The 22,059-nt window shown below is 39.5% G+C and overlaps 1 protein-coding gene across 1 annotated transcript in view; it reads left to right on the top strand.

The window, feature by feature from the left end:
• The window catches only part of Armh4 (armadillo like helical domain containing 4), a 103,294-nt gene that overhangs the window by 6,203 nt on the left and 75,032 nt on the right, over positions 1–22,059 (top strand). Inside the window, exons 2-4 of the mRNA XM_021203453.1 lie at positions 3,173–4,553; positions 6,813–7,061; positions 8,823–9,014. Coding sequence (XP_021059112.1) covers positions 3,173–4,553; positions 6,813–7,061; positions 8,823–9,014 — 1,822 coding nt within the window. The remainder of the gene's footprint in view (positions 1–3,172; positions 4,554–6,812; positions 7,062–8,822; positions 9,015–22,059) is intronic.

Genomic DNA, 22,059 nt, shown 5'->3' with positions numbered 1-22,059 from the left:
CCTTGGCAAGGTGGTTGAGGTGACTTAAGCCTTAACTTTTTTCTCCTTTCCTCTCAACCTAAATTGTTCAGAAAAATTTCCTCTCAGCCCACAAGACTACCAATCATAAAATATACAGTGCTCATTCACATGTGTGGGCACCTCCATTCTGTGATGGAGAAACGCCAAGACTGCAGGAACGGTCTTCGGTTTGGTTTACTTCATAGTAACAAGACATGAGTATACAATCGGAGAGGTAGAGGGGATCTTATGGTTTGTTTTCTTAACTCCCCTTTTTGTCAAAGGCAGAAGTGGAGAGGTGTATTAACTAGCACATGGCAGCTGTTAACAAGAAATGTAAATTCAGAAATTATTTTTCAATGCTAGTCAGTGTCCCTCTAAACTCACCATTCTTGATGTTTTAGTTTTTATCCAGAATCACATAGACTCAGCTTTTAGGCCATATCCTTTGAACTCGGGGCCTTGTGAATGCTGAGCAGGCATTCTCTCTCTGAGCCCCAGTCCCAGTCCCCAGGCCATCCCTCCCATCATCTATTATGTTTAGTAAATGGCACTGAGTGAAAAAAAGAATGGATAGCTTCCTGAATGGAGCTGAAATAAACCAGAGACTTGCGTAGTTATTATCAGTATTTTGTCCTTTACAATATCAATATAGTTTCCTAGTTCAGTTTATCTACACAGAAATCCAAAGGTGTAAACGCATTGTCTGTCCACGGACACTTTGATTCACAGTTCTCATTTGTCTTTGTTTTAAGGAAGGGAATTGGGGCATCAGGACCATCCTTCCCTAGGCCCATATGACCTGGTTATGGAAGAAGGGAATTTCTGGCCCATCTAAAGTAGAATAACATTCTCCATTCTCAAATGTGATGTGCCTTGGCATGTGTTTTTTCTCTTTTTCTCAACTCCCTTCTCCATATTTTCTCCTTTTTAAAATCACAGTATACATAGGCAACTTAATATTTAGTTAAGGTTGCTTCGACCCTTGCCATCTACATGCAATCCCTTCCATTGCATTGGATCTGGGGGGTAGGGTGGTATGGAGCGATGGGCGGGCTTAACGTTTCTCCTAGATTCTCTGGTTTCAGCTTTCTTTGCATGCTAGTTATGATCTTGATGAAGCTATTACTTTTCTGCACATGACACTTGACAACTCATAGGTTCTCTTCCTATATTTCCCAGAAGCTCTGTGGAGTCAAGGTTTGGTATAGCACACTACTCTCGAAACCCACTGACTTAAAGCACAGCAAATGTCTGTGGCTTTATTCCTTTCAGGACATGGAGAATTTGGATGTTACTCATCCAGTGACCTCTGACCCAAGGTTTCTCAGGAAAGCTTGAGAGGGGCTAGAAGATCAGCTTGCAAGATGGCTCACTGGGTGGTACTGGTGTTGGAAGGAGTCCTCAGCTCTAATCTGCATATTCCTTTTTATACGTGTCTCAGAAACCTGACCCTTGATACACACACACACACACACACACACACACACACACACACACACATGACTTTAAAGACTAAATGGAAGCTGGGCATGGTAGAGCACACCTTTAGTCACAGCACTCAGAAGACAAGAGCAGGCCAATTTCTGTAAGTTCAAGGTCAGTCTACTCTACAAAGTGAGTTTTAAGACAGCCAGGGCTACTCGGAGAACAACAACAAGACAAAATGAACACCAGAAGATTAAATGGGATATGTATGAAAGCTTTGAAATCCTTAAGTGGAGAAAACCTCATGAAAATGTGGGTTTCTGTATTTCACAATTCCACAGCATGTGCCTATCTAGGCAGTTTAGATGGTTAGATTTGATAGATATTTTTTCCTATTTGTACTGAGGATTCAACGTTTGGTAAATTTTCAGTATTATGAACTCTAAAGACCAGCCCAGAGCAATGCATAGGAAGATTTGTAAATCTTTACACAATATGAAAGAAAGATGCTATAAGGATGTAGTTTTAGCTGCAATGGGGTTGTGAATAGTTTGAAGAATATAATAAATATAATTAGTATAAATCATAGCTAACCAGTAAGAAATAAAAATTTGAACATTAAAAAATATGTTTGTGTTGCCTAAGTATCTTTTATGACTCTCAAATTTTGAAACATGGAGGTTTTGTGTATAATTATTTTTGTTTCAAATAGTTTGAACATTTTAAAAATGTATTTTGGCTAGAGATCATTCACACACACTTTTAAGCTCATAAAAATAACTGATTTTCATTCAGCATATTTTGATATTTTTCAAGTTTGAAAGCATATTTTCTATTTTGACTGCTGTAGCAAAATACCATAACTTGGTGCAAGTAGGAGAATTGTAAGAAGTCCCAGTTACAAGAGCAACAAAAGCCCTCAAATACCAGTACTCGGGAGGCAGAGGCAGGTGGATTTCTGAGTTCGAGGCCAGCCTAGTCTACAGAGTGAGTTCCAGGACAGCCAGGACTACACAGAGAAACCCTGTCTTGAAAAACAAAAAAAACAAAAAAAACAAAAACAACAACAACAACAACAAAAAAGCCCCCAAACAAGTCTCCTACATTTCCGGATCCTGTAAAGTCAAACCTAAAGACAGCAGCAAGTGTGGACTCTGGTTAGTTACAGAGCTACAGTTGCCAAGTATTTACTTGTTCTCACAAGCTACACAAAAAGGAAGGGAAAGTTTCTCTGTGTAGTCCTGGCTGTCCTAGAACTCACTTTGTAGACCAGGCTGGCTTCAAACTCAGAAGTCTGCCTGCTTCTGCCTCCCAAGGGCTGGGATTAAAGGCATACGCCACTAGCACCTGGCTGGGACCCTCGTCTTATTCATCATTCATCCTTCACTATCCTTATGATTTGAACTCAGTTGAGTTATAGAGACAGAATCATGCAGACCATGGCAACACAAAAGTTCTTTACATTAATTTGTAACATTAACTTTCCACCTCCAAGCCATGCTGCTATTTCTACAGTGATTTTCTATACCATTTTCCAGGGAGCTACAAGTCAAATGAGCTGAACAACTAAGCAGGGGAACTGGGTTACCCATCTCTCAAGGGTACAAAGAAATAGAACAACCATCTCTGACCCCCCTTCTTTCTGAGGAAGTCAAAGAGTTCATTGTACTTCTGGTTTAACATAAAGCAGATTCTTTACAAAATACATCCATATAACAGTGTGACATGCTTTGTTTGCCTACAGGACTCAATTACTGGAATTGTCAGCTCCTTCAACCTGTTTTTCCCATCCACTATGAGCAGACCAACTCTGATGCCCACCTGTGTGGCTTTCTGTACCATTCTCTTCCTCACCTTGGCTACGGGATGTCGAGCTTTCCCAAGGGTGGAAAGGAGGGAGACAGCACATGAATATGCAGAGAGAGAGCAGTCTCAGAAGATGAACACAGATGACCAAGAAAACATCTCCTTTGCTCCAAAGTACATGCTGCAGCAGATGTCCTCCGAAGCTCCAATGGTACTATCTGAAGGACCTTCAGTGATACCATTACATAAAGTATTCTCAGTCGACAAAGAGAGCCACCTTCCAGGAGCTGGGCTTCTGCATCCTACCAGCCCTGGTGTTTACTCTTCCAGTGAGCCTGTGGTCTCAGCCAGTGAACAAGAGCATGGCCCTAGCCAGCTTGAAACAATGTCTTCTGAGCACAGCCTTTCCAAGGCCATGTTAACTGTTGCTGTATCTCTACCTGCTTCTCTGAATCCTGACCAGGAGGGGCCCTATAACAGTTCTAGCACCCAGCCTATTGTAGAAGCAGTCACAGATGTAACACATAGTTCCCTGGAGTATTTAGACAACCAGTTATTTGCAGCTAAAAGTCAGGAAGCAGTTAGCTTAGGAAATTCACCTTCTTCCTCTATAAATACCAAAGAACCTGAGAAAATCAAAGCAGATGCAGCAGCCATGGGAACTACTGCCTTTCCTGGTGCTGATTCTACAAGAGACACAGAGCCTGATAAGGAGAGGCCCTCAGAGATGGCAGCTGATGATGGCCAGAGCACTACCACCAAGCATTTGGTGACAGTCCCCAAGAATGTCCTGACTATTGAGCCAACAGCTGGCAGTATTTTAGGGGGCCCTAAGGTCACAGTGAGTGTCAGCACAGCTGGCCCAGTCTCTTCTGTCTTCAGGGAGGAGTGGGATGACACTAAATTTGAGAGCATAAGTCGGGGGAGGCCCCCAGAGCCAGGAGACAATGCAGAGACTCAAGTGAGAACAAAGCCACCACATGGGGCCTATGAGAGCTTTGAGGGGACTGAGGAAAGCCCCCCTTCCACAGCAGTTATAAAGGTGGCTCCAGGGCTCCTGGGAGGAGAACCAGCCTTGGGAACAGCCCTGGTGACTGCACTGGGGGATGAGAGGTCACAAGTCTTGACCCATCAAACTTCCTTCACTCCCATGAGTCTGGCAGGAGACCCTGAAGTTTCCACCATGAAGCTGTTCCCAAGTGCAGGAGGCTTAGGAGCCTCCACCCAAGGGGACAAGACCCAGCTCTCCTTAGAGACTGCAGTTTCTACCTCTCAGTATGAGTCTGTGCCACAGCAGGCAGCAGGAAATGTGTTGAAAGGTAAGGAAAAAAAACTAAAGAATTAAAATAACAAAACATCCCTAAGCTTTGTTGAACTTGAAAACTTTCAATTTGGATATTTCTAAAATTTTATTCATATTTGAAATTTTTTGAGCTGGGATCTTTAAAGGTTTCTTTGAATTCACAGGTTCTGCCTTTGCCCCTGACTCCTAGGACCACTGTTTATTTTGTTTGTTTACTTTAGCACTGAGACAGGATCTCACTGTATGTCCTGGTTTGCCTTGAACTTAAAATGTCCAGTTGGCCTGAAATTTACAGCTATCCTCCTGCCTCTGTTTCCTGAGTGGTAATATTAGAGGTGTATGTTGCCATATTTGGCTTTGGGTTATTTATTTGTTTGTTTTCTTTTGCTTTTTTAGATAATTTATTTAGTTTTATTTTATGCTTATCGGTGTTTTGACTGCATGCATGTCTGAGTGAGGGTGTTGGATCCCCTTGAAGAGGTGTTATAGACAGTTGTGAGCTGCCAAGTGGATACTGGGAATTGAACCTGGGTCCTCTGTAAGAGCAGCCAGTGTTTTTAACAACTGAGCCATCTCTTTAACTCCTGGTTTTGCCTGTTAATGGTGATTTAGAAATAGTTACTCACATTTTAACTGAAGACTGAAGTATTCAAATAAATCATATATTTTCCATTAAAATCATACTCTGTACATAAGTCAAGGTCCTCACCTTTGGACAGAAGTAGTAATTAATTATCTTACTCTAAGCTACCTAGTGGGTGTGCATGCCTTCTCTACACCCACCCAAAATTATTTGGATTCAAGAATGAAAGACACACACGCACACACACAGCTTTATTTTTAATATGCCCGAAGCAGCTCAGCAGCTGGGCCACTTCCAAACCTTCCCACTGCTGACACACTCTCCCTCTGATTTATTCCTGACTTATTACTTACTAAAATCTATTTTCCATCCTGGCTGCCACAGACTCTGGCCTGCAGCCCTTGTGGGCCACAACCCCAAACTCTTAACATCTTGGCAATGTCTCTGTCCCTCTCCTACACTCCTCAGGCCAGGACCTTCTCCCTGGCAATGGTAAGCTCCTCTCCCTCCCCTGGACCCTCAAAGTTCTGCCTCTGTCTCCTTGCCCAGCCACTGGCCACTGGCAACTTTATTTACCAATTAGAACCAGCTGGGGGCACACACAGGCATGCAACTTCTTGTGTAATTTGGGAAGTCAATTAACATAAGCAATAAACCAGTCCACAATGAACTCTTTTGCACAGACCCACTACTCCTTGGAACATGTAGCAATATGTAAAGGTGCTTTCAGTTTCTTTGCTTGAAACTTCCTGCTGACATCTCCTGGGTAGGGAGCAGGGATGCTTAAGAACGTTCTCCATCTGCTGGACAGCTTCCAGAAGCATTAGTCTCAACCAATATATCAGTAGCATGTAATTAATGTAGTTTAATATTTTCCAAATATTTTGTCATGAAAATATATAAAAACCTGTGAAGATATGAAAGAAGCAGCTATATTTTAAATAGTTTAATAACAATATTTGATACTTATTTGGACATCATTGAGAATTATGTGAACATTTTTTTTATATTTCTCACCAAAAATAATTAGGTAAATATTTACCCAGCGATGCTAACCACTTTGGTCCTCTGAGCTTATAAACCCAAAACTAAATTGTCTAGAAATAATATGGAAAGAAATTAAAAATCACCAGTAGACTTCATTCCTTTAACACTTGTGGGAGGGTAAATGAAAAGCACACGCCACACCCTGTTTATCTCGTCTATCCATCCCAGAAGCTAGGTGAGCACTGGTTGCTAATTGTAGTTATTGTTTTTTCTTTAATGTCAACTTTCTTTCCCCCTTTTAGCTATGAAAATGAGAACATTAATATACAAAAACTCTTCTGAAAGATTTTAGTGTGACTTAGTTATGTATACTTTATTTCTTAACAGACTGATTTAGTTAGTATTCAACTATGTCTGAGAAACTCGGGAGCCATCTTCCTATATTGTTTCAATTTTATTCTAGGGTTTTTTTTGTTTATTTATTTGTTTTTACATTAACTTCTTTATTTCTGTCTTAGATTGCTCCACAACTCCGTCCCCCCCCCCCCCCGCAATAATAACATTGTTTCCTCGTCTTTGATTCCCAAGTTCTCTTTGTTGTTCTAGTCTCTGAAGGAGCTGGCTGCCCCTTTTCTGCTTATAACTTTGTAGTGAATTTAATATATAGGAATTTGGTCTACTTTAAAATGTTTCCCTCCTTTTCAGATATCACTCAAGAGATGACAACGGCTACTCAAGCAATGAACACTACATTACCTGTGGTGACACAAGAGCATATGGCCACCATCGAGGTTCCCAGAGGCAGTGGGGAGCCTGAAGAGGGCACGCCGTCCCTCTCCCCTGTGTCTGCTGAAGTGGGTGATGCTGAGCTGTCCAGAAGATGGGAGCCTCTGGCCACACCAGCCTCCACCACTGTTGTCCCTTTGTCTCTCAAACTTACCTCTCCCACGGAAGGTCAGTAGGGGAGTGTGGGTTCAGGGTTTGAGGGAGGAGTGTGGATCTTTACTGTTAGCTACTGGAATGAGAGCGGCAGCTGGCCCTTTCACCAACACACAAATGTTCCCTACTTGGAAAGATGGTCAGCTCTCTTTGCTTGTGGAAATGTGCTGTAGTATCAACCTATGAGGCAGACTCCTCTCCTGGTTCCCAAGTCTAAGCCTCCTGAGGGCTCTCACCTAAGAGCCAGGGTGGGTAAATATAAAAATAGCAAGAACCTTGATTTGTAGTCACCTTTGGCCCTCTCTAAGACTGGGGTACCAGGTGAGCTTCTGAACATTTGTAAACCTCTGTTCATTTCCAGTAATATCTATTTATCTCTGATATGATATACATATATATATATCATATACATATTTAATTAATTATATGATATATTTCTAGTACATATATATTTATTTTTACAATATACGTAAAGAAATAGAGAATAATATGTATATATTTATTCATTTCTCTGTTTCTTCATTAGCCAAGTACGGATGATACATTCATTGAGATACTTGTACCAATATAATAATATTTTTCAGCCCAGCCCCCTAATCCTTCTAAAACAAAACAAAACAATGCAACATAAAACTCAACTCTGGAATCTTGATCATAACCTTCATGAACTCTGACCACACTTGCTCTCAGTGTCTCTCTCCTGGTAACCAGCATTATCATTTATCTTTTCATAATTTCCTGCAGTCCACACTACCTCCTGGCTTCTTGTATCTGAATTCACAACTACAAGTATACATTTTAAATTTTTGTGTTTTGACTTTCTAAGAGAAGTCCTATACTACAGTTGAAGTTTTTGGAACTTAGCATTTTCACTTATTGTTCTAGCAGCCAAATAACTTGTAGAATCTTTTGTTCTGACCACTGTATCATACTCCATTATGAAAATAAATCTCATTATTCATACATTCTTCATCCACATTCCTTTTGTCTGCATTTGGGCCATTTCTGGGTATAGGTGTTGTGAATACTGCTATTATGAACACTCTTCTGCATGTATTGGGCATGTAAAGGAATTTCTCCTAGATAGTGAGTTGCTGGCCATAGGATGTATGAGTGTTTGGCATTAAGAGCCAATGTCTCCTTTTCATAGTGATTGTTGTATCAATTTATATACCCATAAGGAGTACAATGGGGCTCAGTAGCTGTGTACTATGGGAAATATATATTCTGTCTGACTTCACAAGCAAAGAGATTCTAATTCATAAAGTTGGCAGTGACTGAAATATGTCTGGAAGCATTCTGATGTTTCAAGCTACTATTGGAGATTCTCTAGATGTGGGAAACTTGACAATTCATTAGGGTGCCTTGAACTAGAGACTACTTTAGATATAGTTCTAGGTAGAGACTCTTCCACATGATTTTGTGAAGCATATTTGGTCTATCCAAAGTGTTCCCTAGTATTTAATTTAAAACGTTTTTAATTCAATTGTCTGCCTTTGGAACCCCATACAAAATTCTGTATCATCCATTATATTGTCAGTAAAATAAGTGGAAGATTAAAATTTAAAGCAAAGTTATGATTTGAGGCGTTACCTTTTCAGAATGATCAAATGTTTTCTGTGTGTAGCTAGGTTGATGTAAGAAGAAGAGATGAATTTAAGTTATAATTAAGTACAGAATTTACTGTACTTCTGGTTTCTTGCCTTTCAAAGCTAATGTTTATATTATCTGTGTTGGCTATCTTATGGGTCAGTCCCTGTCTCTTGTGTTTGGCAGATCTCATGGACACAATCACTGGGCCAAGTGAAGAATTCATACCAGTTTTGGGCTCTCCAGTGACACCCCCTGCAATGACTGTGGAGACTCCTACAATTTCTCCAGCACTCCCTTCTGAGGGAAGAACTAGTCCATCTATCAGCCGCCCAAATACAGCTGCCTCCTATGGCCTAGAACAACTTGAATCTGAAGGTATTCTTGTCTCTGCCCACACATTTGAGAAACAACTAGATTGGTGTGTAAGAAAGTCCCTGGGTAAACTGGCCCAGGAAAGTGTACTACACCACTGATTTTCCATGGCCTGTGAACTAAGAATAGTTTCTACATTTTCAATTTGCTTAACAAGCATATAAGTGCAATATTTTGGACATGCACTAGTTACATAAACTTCAAGTGTCAGTGTTCATGAGTAAATCCATATTGCAGTCCAGGTACATATCTCATTTGCTTGAAGATGATGGCTGCTTTGGGGCCATAGCTCAAAACTGGGACGGTTGGTAGTAAAGACTAAATGCCCTGAACAGCCCAGAGTATTTATAATATTGTCCTTTAAGGAACATGTTAACAGTCCCTAGCATGCGAATACACATGTGTACGCATGTAGGTAGGTATGTGGGTATGTGGGATGTATGTGATCATCTACTGCAGCTGAACATTAGACTCAACTTGGAGGACTTCCAATGAATCCCAGTATATTACACACACACACACACACACACACACACACACACACACACCATGATGTGTGACCTTAAATACAGGTAAACACTGGATTCAGACTTCTCCTAAAGAGCATTTTACAAAAACCATCTGCCTGAGGTCTCTCCCTGTGATTCCAGTTAAATTTACATGGACAGAATGTGCGACTAACGTTCAAAATGAGTGTCTTTGTTGGTTTCATTATGCAGGCAGGATGAGAATAGTAGGTTTAAATGGAGGAGCTGCCTGTTTTTAAATGGATTTTTTTTTTCTTTTATGAAACTTTAAATGTTTACGGTGTTTTTATAGCATCACTGTCAGTGCTGGATCATTCTCTTAGTAACATCTTGGAGTTACTGTCTAGATATAGACAGTCTCTTTATTATTTAAGGCTGAGAAATTCATGGCAAATTGTACTCTCTAAGGTATTGGCTTCAGCTGTGAAAAGTGTCACTGAGGCATAGCTGCACATCAATAAGCAATAAGAAAGTAGTTAGGTCCCACAGTCATGTGACTCCATGAGTCAGCACCCTGAAAGGTGAAAAGTGTCACATTGTGGATGCAAATGGTTGAATCTAGTTATGCTAACCAAGACCGCGGGGAGGCTCCCGGGCACTCAGCCATGTCCTAGGAGGGAGGACAGAGGATGCTCTGGGATTCCATGTTTTCTCTACTGCAGGGGAGAGGTTCAGCTGGATGTATAAGAGATGCTTTCCACCACCCCCAAGATTCATTTTATCTTTTAAGATCCCCTGGAACTAGAGTCATAGGAAGTTTCCACGGGTGCTGGAAATCAAACTTAGATCCTCTGAGGAATAATGCATACCCCTAGCCACTGAGCCATCTCTCCAGCCTGTCTTTTATGCCTTCCAGAGTGGCATTTATAGTTTGCTCACTAAGAAACATAACACGGGAAGAGAGGCTTGGAGAATTTCACAGAGGAATGCTAACTTAAAAAGCAAGTCGATATGGTCCGAGAGGTTATCATCCCCCTCTCGTCGCGTGAAGACAGATACCACGTGACCACGTGGCTTTGAGGCCAAAGCCTCATGTGCCCAGTTCCCTTGAATGCTGCCTGAAAAAAAAAAAAAATCAGGTTTCCTTAAATTGACTTGAAATATACATGGCAGCTCTGCTTGGCAAGACTCATTAAATCAAAGGAAAAAAATGTATTTGTGAATAGTCTATACTAGTAAAACTGTAGTAATTTTCTAAATTTAGTAGACGATGACAGTCGTGTTAAAATATGTGAGAATTTTTCTGGTGTGCCTAAAGATATCCCGGGGTTTGAGATCTTTTCTTCCACACAATTCAGTATCAGTTTCTTCCTTTTTTTATTTTAAGAATACATTTTGTCAGGTTTTGAACTGAATTATGTTTCTTGCCAAGATTTCAGAATGATATTTTTGGTTAAAAACCATTCTTTCTGTTACATTATTGCACTTAAGATAAGGTCTAGAATTATATTAGCATATAATGTTTCCTAAAGACCAAAGTGCAGAATTTATCTTTAATTACTATGTATTAAGAATGTCACAAGTTTATGCAGGCATTTAACTCTTGGAACGATGAAAGGGCCATATGTATTTAAATAGATGAACTTTTAAATTTCTGGATATATTAGGGGCCTTCATTTGTAGCCTTCATTTTCCCTGCCTTATCTAGGAATGTAAACATAGTATGAGATGTTGCATAAGGAAGCATTTCAATTTTACCACAGAATTACAACCAGAACAAAATTATTTATATCAAAGTAATTTATTAGTTGTAGTACATTTTCTTTAATTGCCTTCTAAGGCTGTTCTGTTTTTGAGACTGGGTATTGCTATGTGATCTGGACCTAGCCATAAAATGAGTTTGAGGCCAGTCCAGGACACATCAGACCCTGTCAAACACACAAAAATGTGTGTTTATTTGTTTATGCACTTAATCTTTTATGGCATAAGAGCAGTTCTGAACCTGTAGGTTATGACCTCTTTAGAGGGAGGTTGAATGACCCTTCCACGTGGTCCATCTAAGACCATCCAAAACCACAGAGATTTGCCTTACCTTATTATTCATAACAGTAACAAAATTAGAGTTATAAAGTAGAAGGAAAATAATTTTATGGTTGGGGGTCACCACAGCATGAGAAACTATTACAAGGATGTGGCATTAGGACGTTTAAGAACCACTGTGGTAAAGGATATCTGTTTGCTTTACACAATTTAAAATTGTGTGTTTTGTTTATTTCTGAAGAAATATAAATTAATCTACGCTAAAGATCTACAATACTGTAGGAAGTAGGGCAATGCTTGAATACCTCAACACTTAGAAACTGAAGATGTAGCTCGGTGGTAGGGTGTTTACCTAGTATGTGCAAGTCCCCGAGTTCAATCCCAAGACCGTGCCTTATCTCAGACAACTCCCGTTTCCTCATTGTTTCAAATGGCCCAATGGATACAGCCTTTTTTTAAATCTAATAAATGAACAAGAATTCTGTGATAAATTCAGAAATAAAAGAACTGTCATTTGAATTGCTGGAGGATCACTTTTTAATGTGTATTTTATTTTAATAATTATAAATTGTTTACATACAGCCTAAAAACATGGTGAAACATGTTTCTCTGTACATATGACGTAAGAATTTCAGGAGAAAGTAAGATTTTTGTTTTGTTCCATTTTTTTTTGTTCTGTTTTGCTTTGTTTTGTTTGAGACAACTTTTCTCTTTGTATCTCTGGTTAGTCTGCAACCTTGTATGTAGACCAGGCTGGCTTTGAACTCACAGAGATCTACTGACTTCTGCCTCCCACAAGCTGGGACAGAAAGTTGTGTTTGGAAAGGATGCGTTTATTTGTGCAACTGAGATGATAGTTTTGGCAATATGGTAGTCTTCTTGCAGTTGACACAAAGTCAAAAAGTCTTGCATTTTCTTATTGGTTAGTCAGAAAGCAATTCGGAGGTGCCCTAGGAGGCTTTAAAGAGCAAATTCTCAGATACTGTTTTTGAAAGCTCCTCTGAGCATACTGCTTGTTTGCTTTAAAATATTACTTAATGTGGATGGGTGTTTTGCCTGCATACATGGACGGGAAATACAGGGATGCCTAGTGCCCACAAAGGCCAGAAGGCCACTGGATCCCAGACACTGAGTTACACATAGTTGTGAGCTGCCACACAGATGTTGAGAATTGACCCAGGTCCTCTGTATAGTCAGCAAAAGCTCTTAACCTCTGAGCCAACTCTCTAGCCGTCTATGCATCATTGGTAAGGGTCTCCTGTGACAGATTTTGAAAAACAGATTGCCAGACATTTCAGTTATTGATTGCCTCTTAGTGTGGGTCTTTTTGTTGTCTTGCCCTAAAGTCATCATGCATCATCAGGCACCTGTGACAAGCCTTTTCCGAGCATCTATCAACTCTCTTGGGTAGAAGAGCCAATCTCTCAGCACTCAGAATGGGTATCACTCGCTTGATACTAATACTCATTTGGTCAGTGGTATTTCAAAAGAGTTTTAAATTAGAATTATAGTGCACTGCTATAAAATATTCACAAATTCTGACACACACACACAAACACACACATACACACACACACATACACACATGACAGCTGATATTCATTCTACTCTTCTGACATCTTTTTTCTTACCATTGAGTATTCTTACCAGTATACCCACATAATTTAGTAACATTGTTGCAGAGTTGATGCTCTCAAATGACCTGTGGTGTGTGTGTGTGTGTGTGTGTGTGTGTACAGTATGTGTGCAACTATGTATACATGCATGTATGTGTATGCACATGTGTACTTTTCCTGCCCAGCCCAGTCCTCTTTAAGGGTGGAGACAGGGTTTTGTTTTGTTTTGTTTATATTCAGCAGGCCAACACTGTTAGTTATTCCTGTGATTATGAATGCATTTGGAAAGTATTTGACAACCCAGAGAATACCATGAAAAATTAAGGCTTGATTTAACAGAGCTCAGGTTTAGTAGAATACATATGATAGATGTGTAAATTGCACAATGCTGGGTGGAAAGTGAAAGTATTAAAAACATGATCACAAATTCAAGGTCAGGAGAAAACATTAGCTCTGGGCTACAGAGATATGGAACAGCATACATGCTCATCTTTCTGTGTATTTGGATTTACATAAATATGTTTAATTATCATTATGTTGTTGCTAACAGAAAAGGAGATGTAACAAATCTTCAAATGTGGGGAAATGTTAAATACACGTGAAGAGATACTATATGTTTAATACTAATGCTAAGTTACCTTATAAACATTTGTACCAAGCAAAATTTTTTAATTTGATAGTGGTGAGATGAATTAGTCTTTAAGATTAGTTTTTTAGCTGGGTGTGGTAGCATACACCTTTAATCTCAGCTCTGAAAAGGCAGAGTATGATAAATTAATCTCTATGTGTTTGAGGCTAGCGTGGTCCTCACTGAGTTTTAGACCAACTAGAATTACAAAATGGGACCCTGTTTTATGTAGATATAGATAGATATAGATATCAGATGTGACAGAATAGGCAATACAGAAGAGCCAGCCATGTCCTCGGTCTCAGGCTAACAAATCTTTTATTTACTAGAAGCTCTACTCTCTTTCTCTTGAGAGGGATGTTCAGGTATCAAGTAGGTTTTGTTCTGAATGACTGAGCTGGGCTCCTACACCATAGAGAGTCTCTGAGGCAGGTGGTTCATGCACAGATTCCTAAGTGTCTTGAGTTACCTGCAGTTGAAGAAAATATGTATCTTGAAAGTATATAATAGCTTGCAAATTTTTCAAAGGTATTTTTAAATGCTATTAGCATGTATTAATCCTAAATAATAAAGGGATTATTTATGATATCATGTATAGATAGCAAAAGTATTTTAGATATTTGCAGAGAAGGCATTTTTATTTTCTTTTAAAAATATTTTAAACTTGCATTATTGTGTGTGCTTGTTTTGTGTGTCTGTGCATGCACAAAGGTGGGAGGACATCTGTAGGAGTGTGTTTGTGTGTGTGTTTATGTATGTATATATTCTTTTACTGAGGTAAACATGAGAATTTCATTGTGCTGTATACAGATTATTACAAACCTGAGAGATATGTAGATGGATGTAAGGGTAAGAACTATCACTGGCAATCTGGCCGACTGTATTCATCACCTGGATGCTGCTCGGGTGTCATATTACCGCTACCTACTTTATTATTACTTTTTATTTTTTAAGGCTAGGTCTCACTCTGTAGCCCCACCTATAGCCCTGGAACTTACTATATAACTAAGGCTCGAATTGAACTTGTATCAGTCCCCCTGTATTAGCCTGCCAAGTTCTGAGATTATAGGCATGAGCTACCACTCTTGGATCATAGTACCTCTTAATGTTTATGTTCATACCTGATCCTCAAAGGGAAAAAATCAGAAAAAGATGTACCTATTTAAACACTCCTATAAGTTTTAAAACTCATCACCTTCGGAAACATTAAATTTGTTCTGATTTTGGTAGCTCCTGACTCTGCTTCCTAAAGTCTCCTTCTGCAAACAAGCTACCTGTTTCTACACTGATGATAATTCCAGATAGAAGTATCCCATGGAAATATACCCTACTAAAATGTTATTAAAAACCTCCAGGATTTCATCATGATAACTTAACTGAGGCCAAGTAGTGACCTTCATCTCCCACATACACACTGTCTCTCATCTTTCAAGGTTGAAGGATATACCCTTAACTCTGAAAAGCAGCAGTTTAATGACACTGTGATTAACTCTATTAATCATGTTAACATCCAACCTTCAGAGATATAATCCCATGCCCCATAGAAGCCTGCTCTGGTCATATCATTATTGCTTTGATGAAACACACAGAACCTAAAACAGTTAGGGAGGGAAGGGCTTGTTTTAACCACAGATTACCTTCTCTAATCAAATGCAGTGAGGGCAGGAACTTAAGGTTGGAACCTGAAGTCAGGCCTGCTTGCTGCTGCCACAGCATCACCTCGAACCAGGAATTCACAGCCAAGGAAGAGAAGCAGAGACTAAGGAGGAGCGCTGTTTGATGGCTCTCTGGCAGGATCATGCTAATTTTCTTTGCCTAGGATCACTTCTACAAAAAAAAAAAAAAAGATGATGCTGCCCACAGTGGCCTGGGCCCTCCTACATCAATTAATTATCACAACAGTTTCACACAGACATGCCCACGGACCAATCTGATCCAGGCAATTTCTCTCAAATGGCTCTAGGCTATGTTAAATCAACTGTTAGAAGTAATTAAAGCAAAGCCTGATTCTTTTCTAGACATTTTAAGACCATTCTCACCTAGAGAATAGTAAAGCTGTTGTATTATAGGCAAACAACAACCAAAATGGTATTATTCCGAAAAATAAGGCAATGAAATTAAAATTAAGAGAGGCAGGGAGGCAGAATCAGTTCTGCTCCAACCCCTCCTCTGTGAAGCCTCTCAGACCACTCTACTCCCAACAACGAGTGAGAGCTTATACTGGGAAAACTCCCCTGCATCCGGTCTCAAGAGCACTCATCTAAATATAAGTCCTGGCCTGATCATGAACCCTCAGCGGATTAGACTTTTACCATATTTGGCCCTCAGTTTTTCTATCTGTAAAACTGGAACATTGCTGTTTCTCCTCTTGGCTTAGGAGGAGGAAATGTGCTCTTGCATGTAAAAGTTCTTAGTGTACACATACACATGGAGTAAATATATAATGTGACTCAGTTTCATGATTGATGACTTCATCTCCTAGCATTATATGTATTACCGGGTCTCATTGATTACAGTAAAGTATATCTTCTCTATGTTGCTATTGTCTGGGTGACAGGTAGATGATGTGACAATAGCAAAGAACAGGACAGGAAGACACAGGAAGTGGCAATGTGTTGCCAGGAGAGCACACCACTTCTGATGCAGACTCATGCTGATGCTGTACTTGGCAGGAGGAAGAGCTGAGCTTAGTGGTACCAGATCTAAGAAAAGCCCAGCCTTTTCATGGCATGTAAGACATTCTAAATTGTGTGTTAGGAATCAATTCAGAAGGTTTTCTGCTTTCATTAATTATTTCATTTCTGGAATCATAATCCTACAATGTAGCCCAGGTCAGACTCACATTCATGATCCTTGTGCCTCAGTTTCCCGAGTGCTGGGATTATAGGCGACACCAGGTCTGGCCTTGGATTTATTTTTATAGTCTGCACATTCCAAGTGAATCCACTCTTCTAGACAGCGACAGTCAGCTTATGATGTCTCAACTGATTCCATGACATCTGCTTAGGCAGGGTCAGCTCTCCCTAGTCATGTGGACAAAGGCCTGTCGCCTTCTCTTGCTGTTTGTGTGACTACTTGAGTCTGGTACTTGTTTAGACCCCAAATTGAACATTTAAAACAGTGTCAAGGAGGTGCTGGCTTCCAATCACATTCTTTAATAAATTCCTTAGGTATCATGAATACCACTGAGAAGTCACACATTATTTCACATCCTCAGAAGGATCTGTACTTACACTTGCACTCAATTAGGTCAGAGAAGCTCAATATTCTTAATTCTTTAAGTTGTACTGGAAAAGAGATGAAAGGAGAGCATGGGGGATCAGGCTCCAGCATTGGTGGGAATCCATCTGTATAAGGGTCATCTCTGCCATGCCAGCATCCCCAGAATGGCAACAGGATGTTGGTGGGCTTTCCTTTAAAAGCTTATGTCATACTCTTTTGACACATATACATAGTGCAGCATAATAAAGACTGTATTTAGGCTCCATGAAGGGTGCGTATATTCAGGGAAGGTTTTGAGCAAGGCACAATGCTTGATCTTAGAGTCGGGTACAAAGAAGGACATACCAAACTTTGCTTTCACGAAGGGAAGACTCACAAGTATAATAAATAAAACATATCTCCACAAAATAATATATACCCTTCATTTTGGATATGTTGACTCCTTGTACAGGTGGAAGGGAAAGTCTACCCTAATCAGTATTTTTACAAAAATCAACAATTAACCTACCCAGTCTGTAGTTTATCTTTTGTATGGGTATGAAGTTTTATACATAGCTTTTATCCATTTACTTAAAGAAAATACTCTTTTATGGTAACTAAGTTACTAAAGATTTTATATTGGATGTATCAAAATTTATAGTACAAGGCTGATCCTGCCTCTGTTTCTCAATAGAGAAGCCTGAGGAAGCAGAATGGTCAGTCTTCTATTCCTGTCTCTAAAGAGACACGTACAAGAGGCTGTTATCTGAATCATATAAAGAGACATGTACAAGAGGCCGAATCAAGAGCAGTTGGTTTAACAATCAGTTGGGTTACCACTCTTGGTTTAAGAGCTCCCTATATTAATATAATGTATGTGGAGTAGGATTTATAAGTGAAAATGGCAGAACTGAGCACCTCTATGTGGTCAAGCCTGAGACTGGATTAGGTATTAATAAGCAACAGGAAGTAGAGTTGGGTGGAACACTCTCTTCAACCTGTTAACCAGAGAGGGCTCAGAGCAAAGCATTCCATTTTAAAGACAGAAAAATTAAATGAAGCAAAATAGGCATTAAAACACTGCACAAGTCTGTTTGAAGTAGACTAATTGTCTTGCCTCAAACCTTTCCTTCTTGAATTAATAGATTTTAAATACTTTTAGGGTTACCCATAAATTTTAAATTATGTATTCTATTAAACATTAAGGAGGGGTTTTAAATTTAACATTTTTAATAAAATGGTGTTGACAACTATGGAAAGTTTCAAATCATGTTTCTTACTTTTCAGAATAGTGAACTGAAATGAAAAGACAAGATTGAAGAATGTAACATATAATAAATAATAATAACTGAGTTTTACATTTTTAATTAGTGGTGTGTGTGTGTGTGTGTGTGTGTGTGTGTGTGTGTGTGTGTGTGTATTGCACATGTGAATATCAGAAGATGACTTTGGGACTCCATTCTGGCCTTCCATCATATAGGGCCAATGATCAAACGTGAGTCATCAGGACTGGTTAGCAGCAGGTATGTTTACTCTTGGAGCCATCTCACAACCCTGTGAGATTTTACCTAATTTTAAAGACAGAGATCTCACACCTTAGAATTAAATAGTAGATGCTCTTATAACTATTTGAGACTTGAAAGTAGAATTTAAATAGCAAAAGAACCTCTTCCTTAATTTGTTGGGACTAACTCAAGAAAAGAAAATATAAATAATTTTTAAAGTATTGTATTTGGAATTCAGATTTTTATAGAAAATTTGATAGGCCTTAACATAACAAGAGGACTAGGTCTTCAGTAATTGAGTTTATAAGCAGGCAGAAGGGTCTCTAAGAACATACCAGCTTGTTTTTTGAGGCCAAAAATGTGGACAGAAAGGAATTCTCAATAAAATGTCACAAGCTTCGCACACTTTAGATTCCAATAAACCAGTAACTTGTAATGAGCATTAACAAGGAGTCAATCTACCATACTCAGGGGTGATGTGTCTGACTACACTGTCAGAAACAAGGAGTGTGATAACCATGTGCAAAGAAATGGTGAATGAAATCACAAACACAAACATGTAACAAGAGGCAGTAAAAATGACCCAGCAGATGGCATGGAAGAGTATTAGAAGGAGAAAGAAAGGTTCTTAACATGCAGATTAGAAAGAACAAATTCAGGAAAAGCCAAAGACAAAATTTCCAGAGAAACAAGATGCTAAGAGCAGAGCTTACAACAGATCACAGGAAATGTAAACTAGAAGACAGAATAGCATCCTCAAAGGGCTGAGAAATGGGGACCTGGGAACTCTATTCTCATGCATTTACAGAATAAAGGTAAAGTACTAATAACAGGCTTTATAAAATGAACTGCCAAGAGAGGAAGAGACACAACCTTGACAGGAAGGAATAAGATTCAGGAAGAGCTAGAAAGCAAGTAAGTTGATGAATGTGTACAGAAATTATAACCATTTAAACTTTATGAAGTGAGAGAACAGGACAGAGCTAGTGAACAGTAATAGACAGAAGCCAGGAGATATCATAAGATAAAAGTGTTCTAAAGCTCTTTATAAACAGCTATTGGTTTGCTAGTTCATATGTGCCCAGGGACAGCAGTGCCACAGCATGTGTGTGGAGGTCAGAGGACAACTTTGGACTGCTGTTCTGTCTTACCTCACTGAAGTTCCTCTTGCTGTTACTGCTGCTACTGCACTGCATATCCCAAGCTAGCTGGCCCAGGATCTTCTGGCCAGTTCTCTTATTTCTACCTCCCTTGTTTCTACTACATTTCACTGTAGTAGTGCATAGATTATTGAGGCTTCTCACTGCGTCCAGCGTTTGTTTTTAAACTAGGTTTTTTTTTTTTTTCTTCCTGAACTGTTTCTCTATCACTGATTAGAGCCCCTTTTAATGGATGGTAAAACACTGATAAAAGTTAATTTTTGTTTAGTTAAACATGAATAGTAACACTTTCAGAATCAATTCAAGAGTAAGGCTTAGAAATATAGTGGAATGTATAATATAGACATACTAACATATAGCATTCGGTAATAATGAATAGCATTAGGAACAGAATGAGGCTTATGAATGGGTATTCGTATAGTTGCAAGAATCTGCGTATGATAAAGATTTATTTTTAGTATACTTATGTGTATCTGTGTATAGATAGGTGCGTGTGAGCATTTGAGCATAGGGGACATCAGATGCTGGATTCATCGGGATCTGAAGTTAAAGGTGGTTCGAAGTTATGTGATGTAGATGCTAGGAAGTGAACTTGGCCTTCTAAAAGAGCAGTGTGGTCTCTTACCCTCTCAGCCATCACTTATCCCTCATGGAAGGTTATTAAACACATCCTAATTCTTCACTGCAATGATGAGTTCTCTGGTGGTGTTTCTTACAGTATAAAGCTTGGTAACACATTTATGGTATGTTGATATGTGTCATATTCATATTGAAATTTAATACTAAAGCTTCATAATATACATATACACAAATACTATTTGTATATATCTCACCTATGATAAAAATAAGAAGGTGGAAATAGTTGAGATTTTAGTAATGTTAGAAGATTCATTAAATCCTCAACCAGCTTAGAGCCTTGAAGTGCTGGATTTTCTGAGAGTTAAAAATGTCTGAGGTTTCTCGGCACCTTCTACTCTTAGGGAGCCATCTGCTGGAGGATTGCTTCATATCCTTAGAACAAATTTCAGTTCTTTGGCTTTTAAGTTTGACACTCAATTTTACGCTCAACTTGAGAAGAATCTGGCTGTAAAAGTGGTTATCATTCCCAGGGCTGTAGTCATTCTCATGTGTGTAAACCCTTTTAGTAACATTGCTATTGGGTAAAACAATTTAATCCCATTTATTAGTATTGCCATCTGTGTGTGCATGCGGAAGCATATGATATGCGCAAGTGCAAGTGTATCCATGCCATGATGTGCACAGGACAGGTCAGAGAACAACTGTGGGCACCAGCTCTTTCTTTCCATCATGGGTTTCAGGGATGAGCCCAGATCTTAAGGTTTCTGTGCTTTACTCACTAAGCCATCTTTCTGGTTCCTTGATCTTTAGGGTTTGCAGATGCTAGCAAACATTTCATGATATGGCAGAGACCAATACAGCTCAGCTCAGCAAATTCCCTTCTCCATCGTAGCCTTCTATTTTTCATGTACATCAGGTTATTTGCCTTAGATCCTGCTTTAAATTTAAAAGAAGGAAGGGGAAGGCCAGTGAAAAGAGAACTCGACCTTATAAAAACTACATAAATAGGTCAAAGGTGAGGATTCATATGAAAAAATGAATGTTGTAAGAAGGCAGAATAAACAGGTGAAGCAATGTCCAGAGTCAGGCAAGCAAGACACCCTAGGGACAAGGGTTCCTGTTCTGGTCCTTTCCTCCAGACTGGGATGGCAAGTCTGCAAGGGCTTTTCACCCCTGGGATGTGTTAATGACAGCCTGGGGAGGCTCTCTTTTTATTGGTCTTTTGAATATGAAAATCAATGTCTACATTAGCGATCCTAGGTCAGCCTCTGGTGAGGTCTGACTGTGAGAGTATCAGTGACATCTGTAGATGTCCAGCCCTGAGCAAAGGTAAATTTTTTTTTTTTTTTTTTTTTTTTTGTGGGCAGGCAGGGTGGGGGTGGAGAATCTTTATCAGCTCTATGTCCAATGGAGGCTCAATAATAAGAATACAAAGACTCGAACAAACAAACACCAAGCAGCCCAGTTAATGATCTACAGAGAATCTCAAAAGACAAAAGACGAATCTCTAGGAAACACTACCCCCCCACCCCCCCAGACAAGGTTTCTCTGTATATGGGTGTCCTGGAACTCACTCTGTAGACCAGGCTGACCTTGAACTCAGAAATCCTCCCACCCCTGTCTCAAAAGTGCTGCAATTAAAGGGATGCACCACCACTGCCCAGCTGCTAGGAAACACTTTTTTTAAAACATTCTTTTATTAGATATTTTCTTTATTTACATTTCAAATGCTATCCTGAAAGTCCCCTATACCCTCCCCCCTGCCCACTTCTTGGCCCTGGCATTCCCCTGTATTGGGGCATATAAAGTTGGCAAGACCTAGGGGCCTCTCTTCCCAATGATGGTCGATTAG

Source organism: Mus pahari, chromosome 8, assembly GCF_900095145.1.
Source record: "Mus pahari chromosome 8, PAHARI_EIJ_v1.1, whole genome shotgun sequence".
NCBI classification, from domain to species: Eukaryota; Metazoa; Chordata; class Mammalia; order Rodentia; family Muridae; genus Mus; species Mus pahari.
Note: the sequence above shows the minus strand (reverse complement) of the source record. Positions and strands in the feature narration are given on the sequence as shown.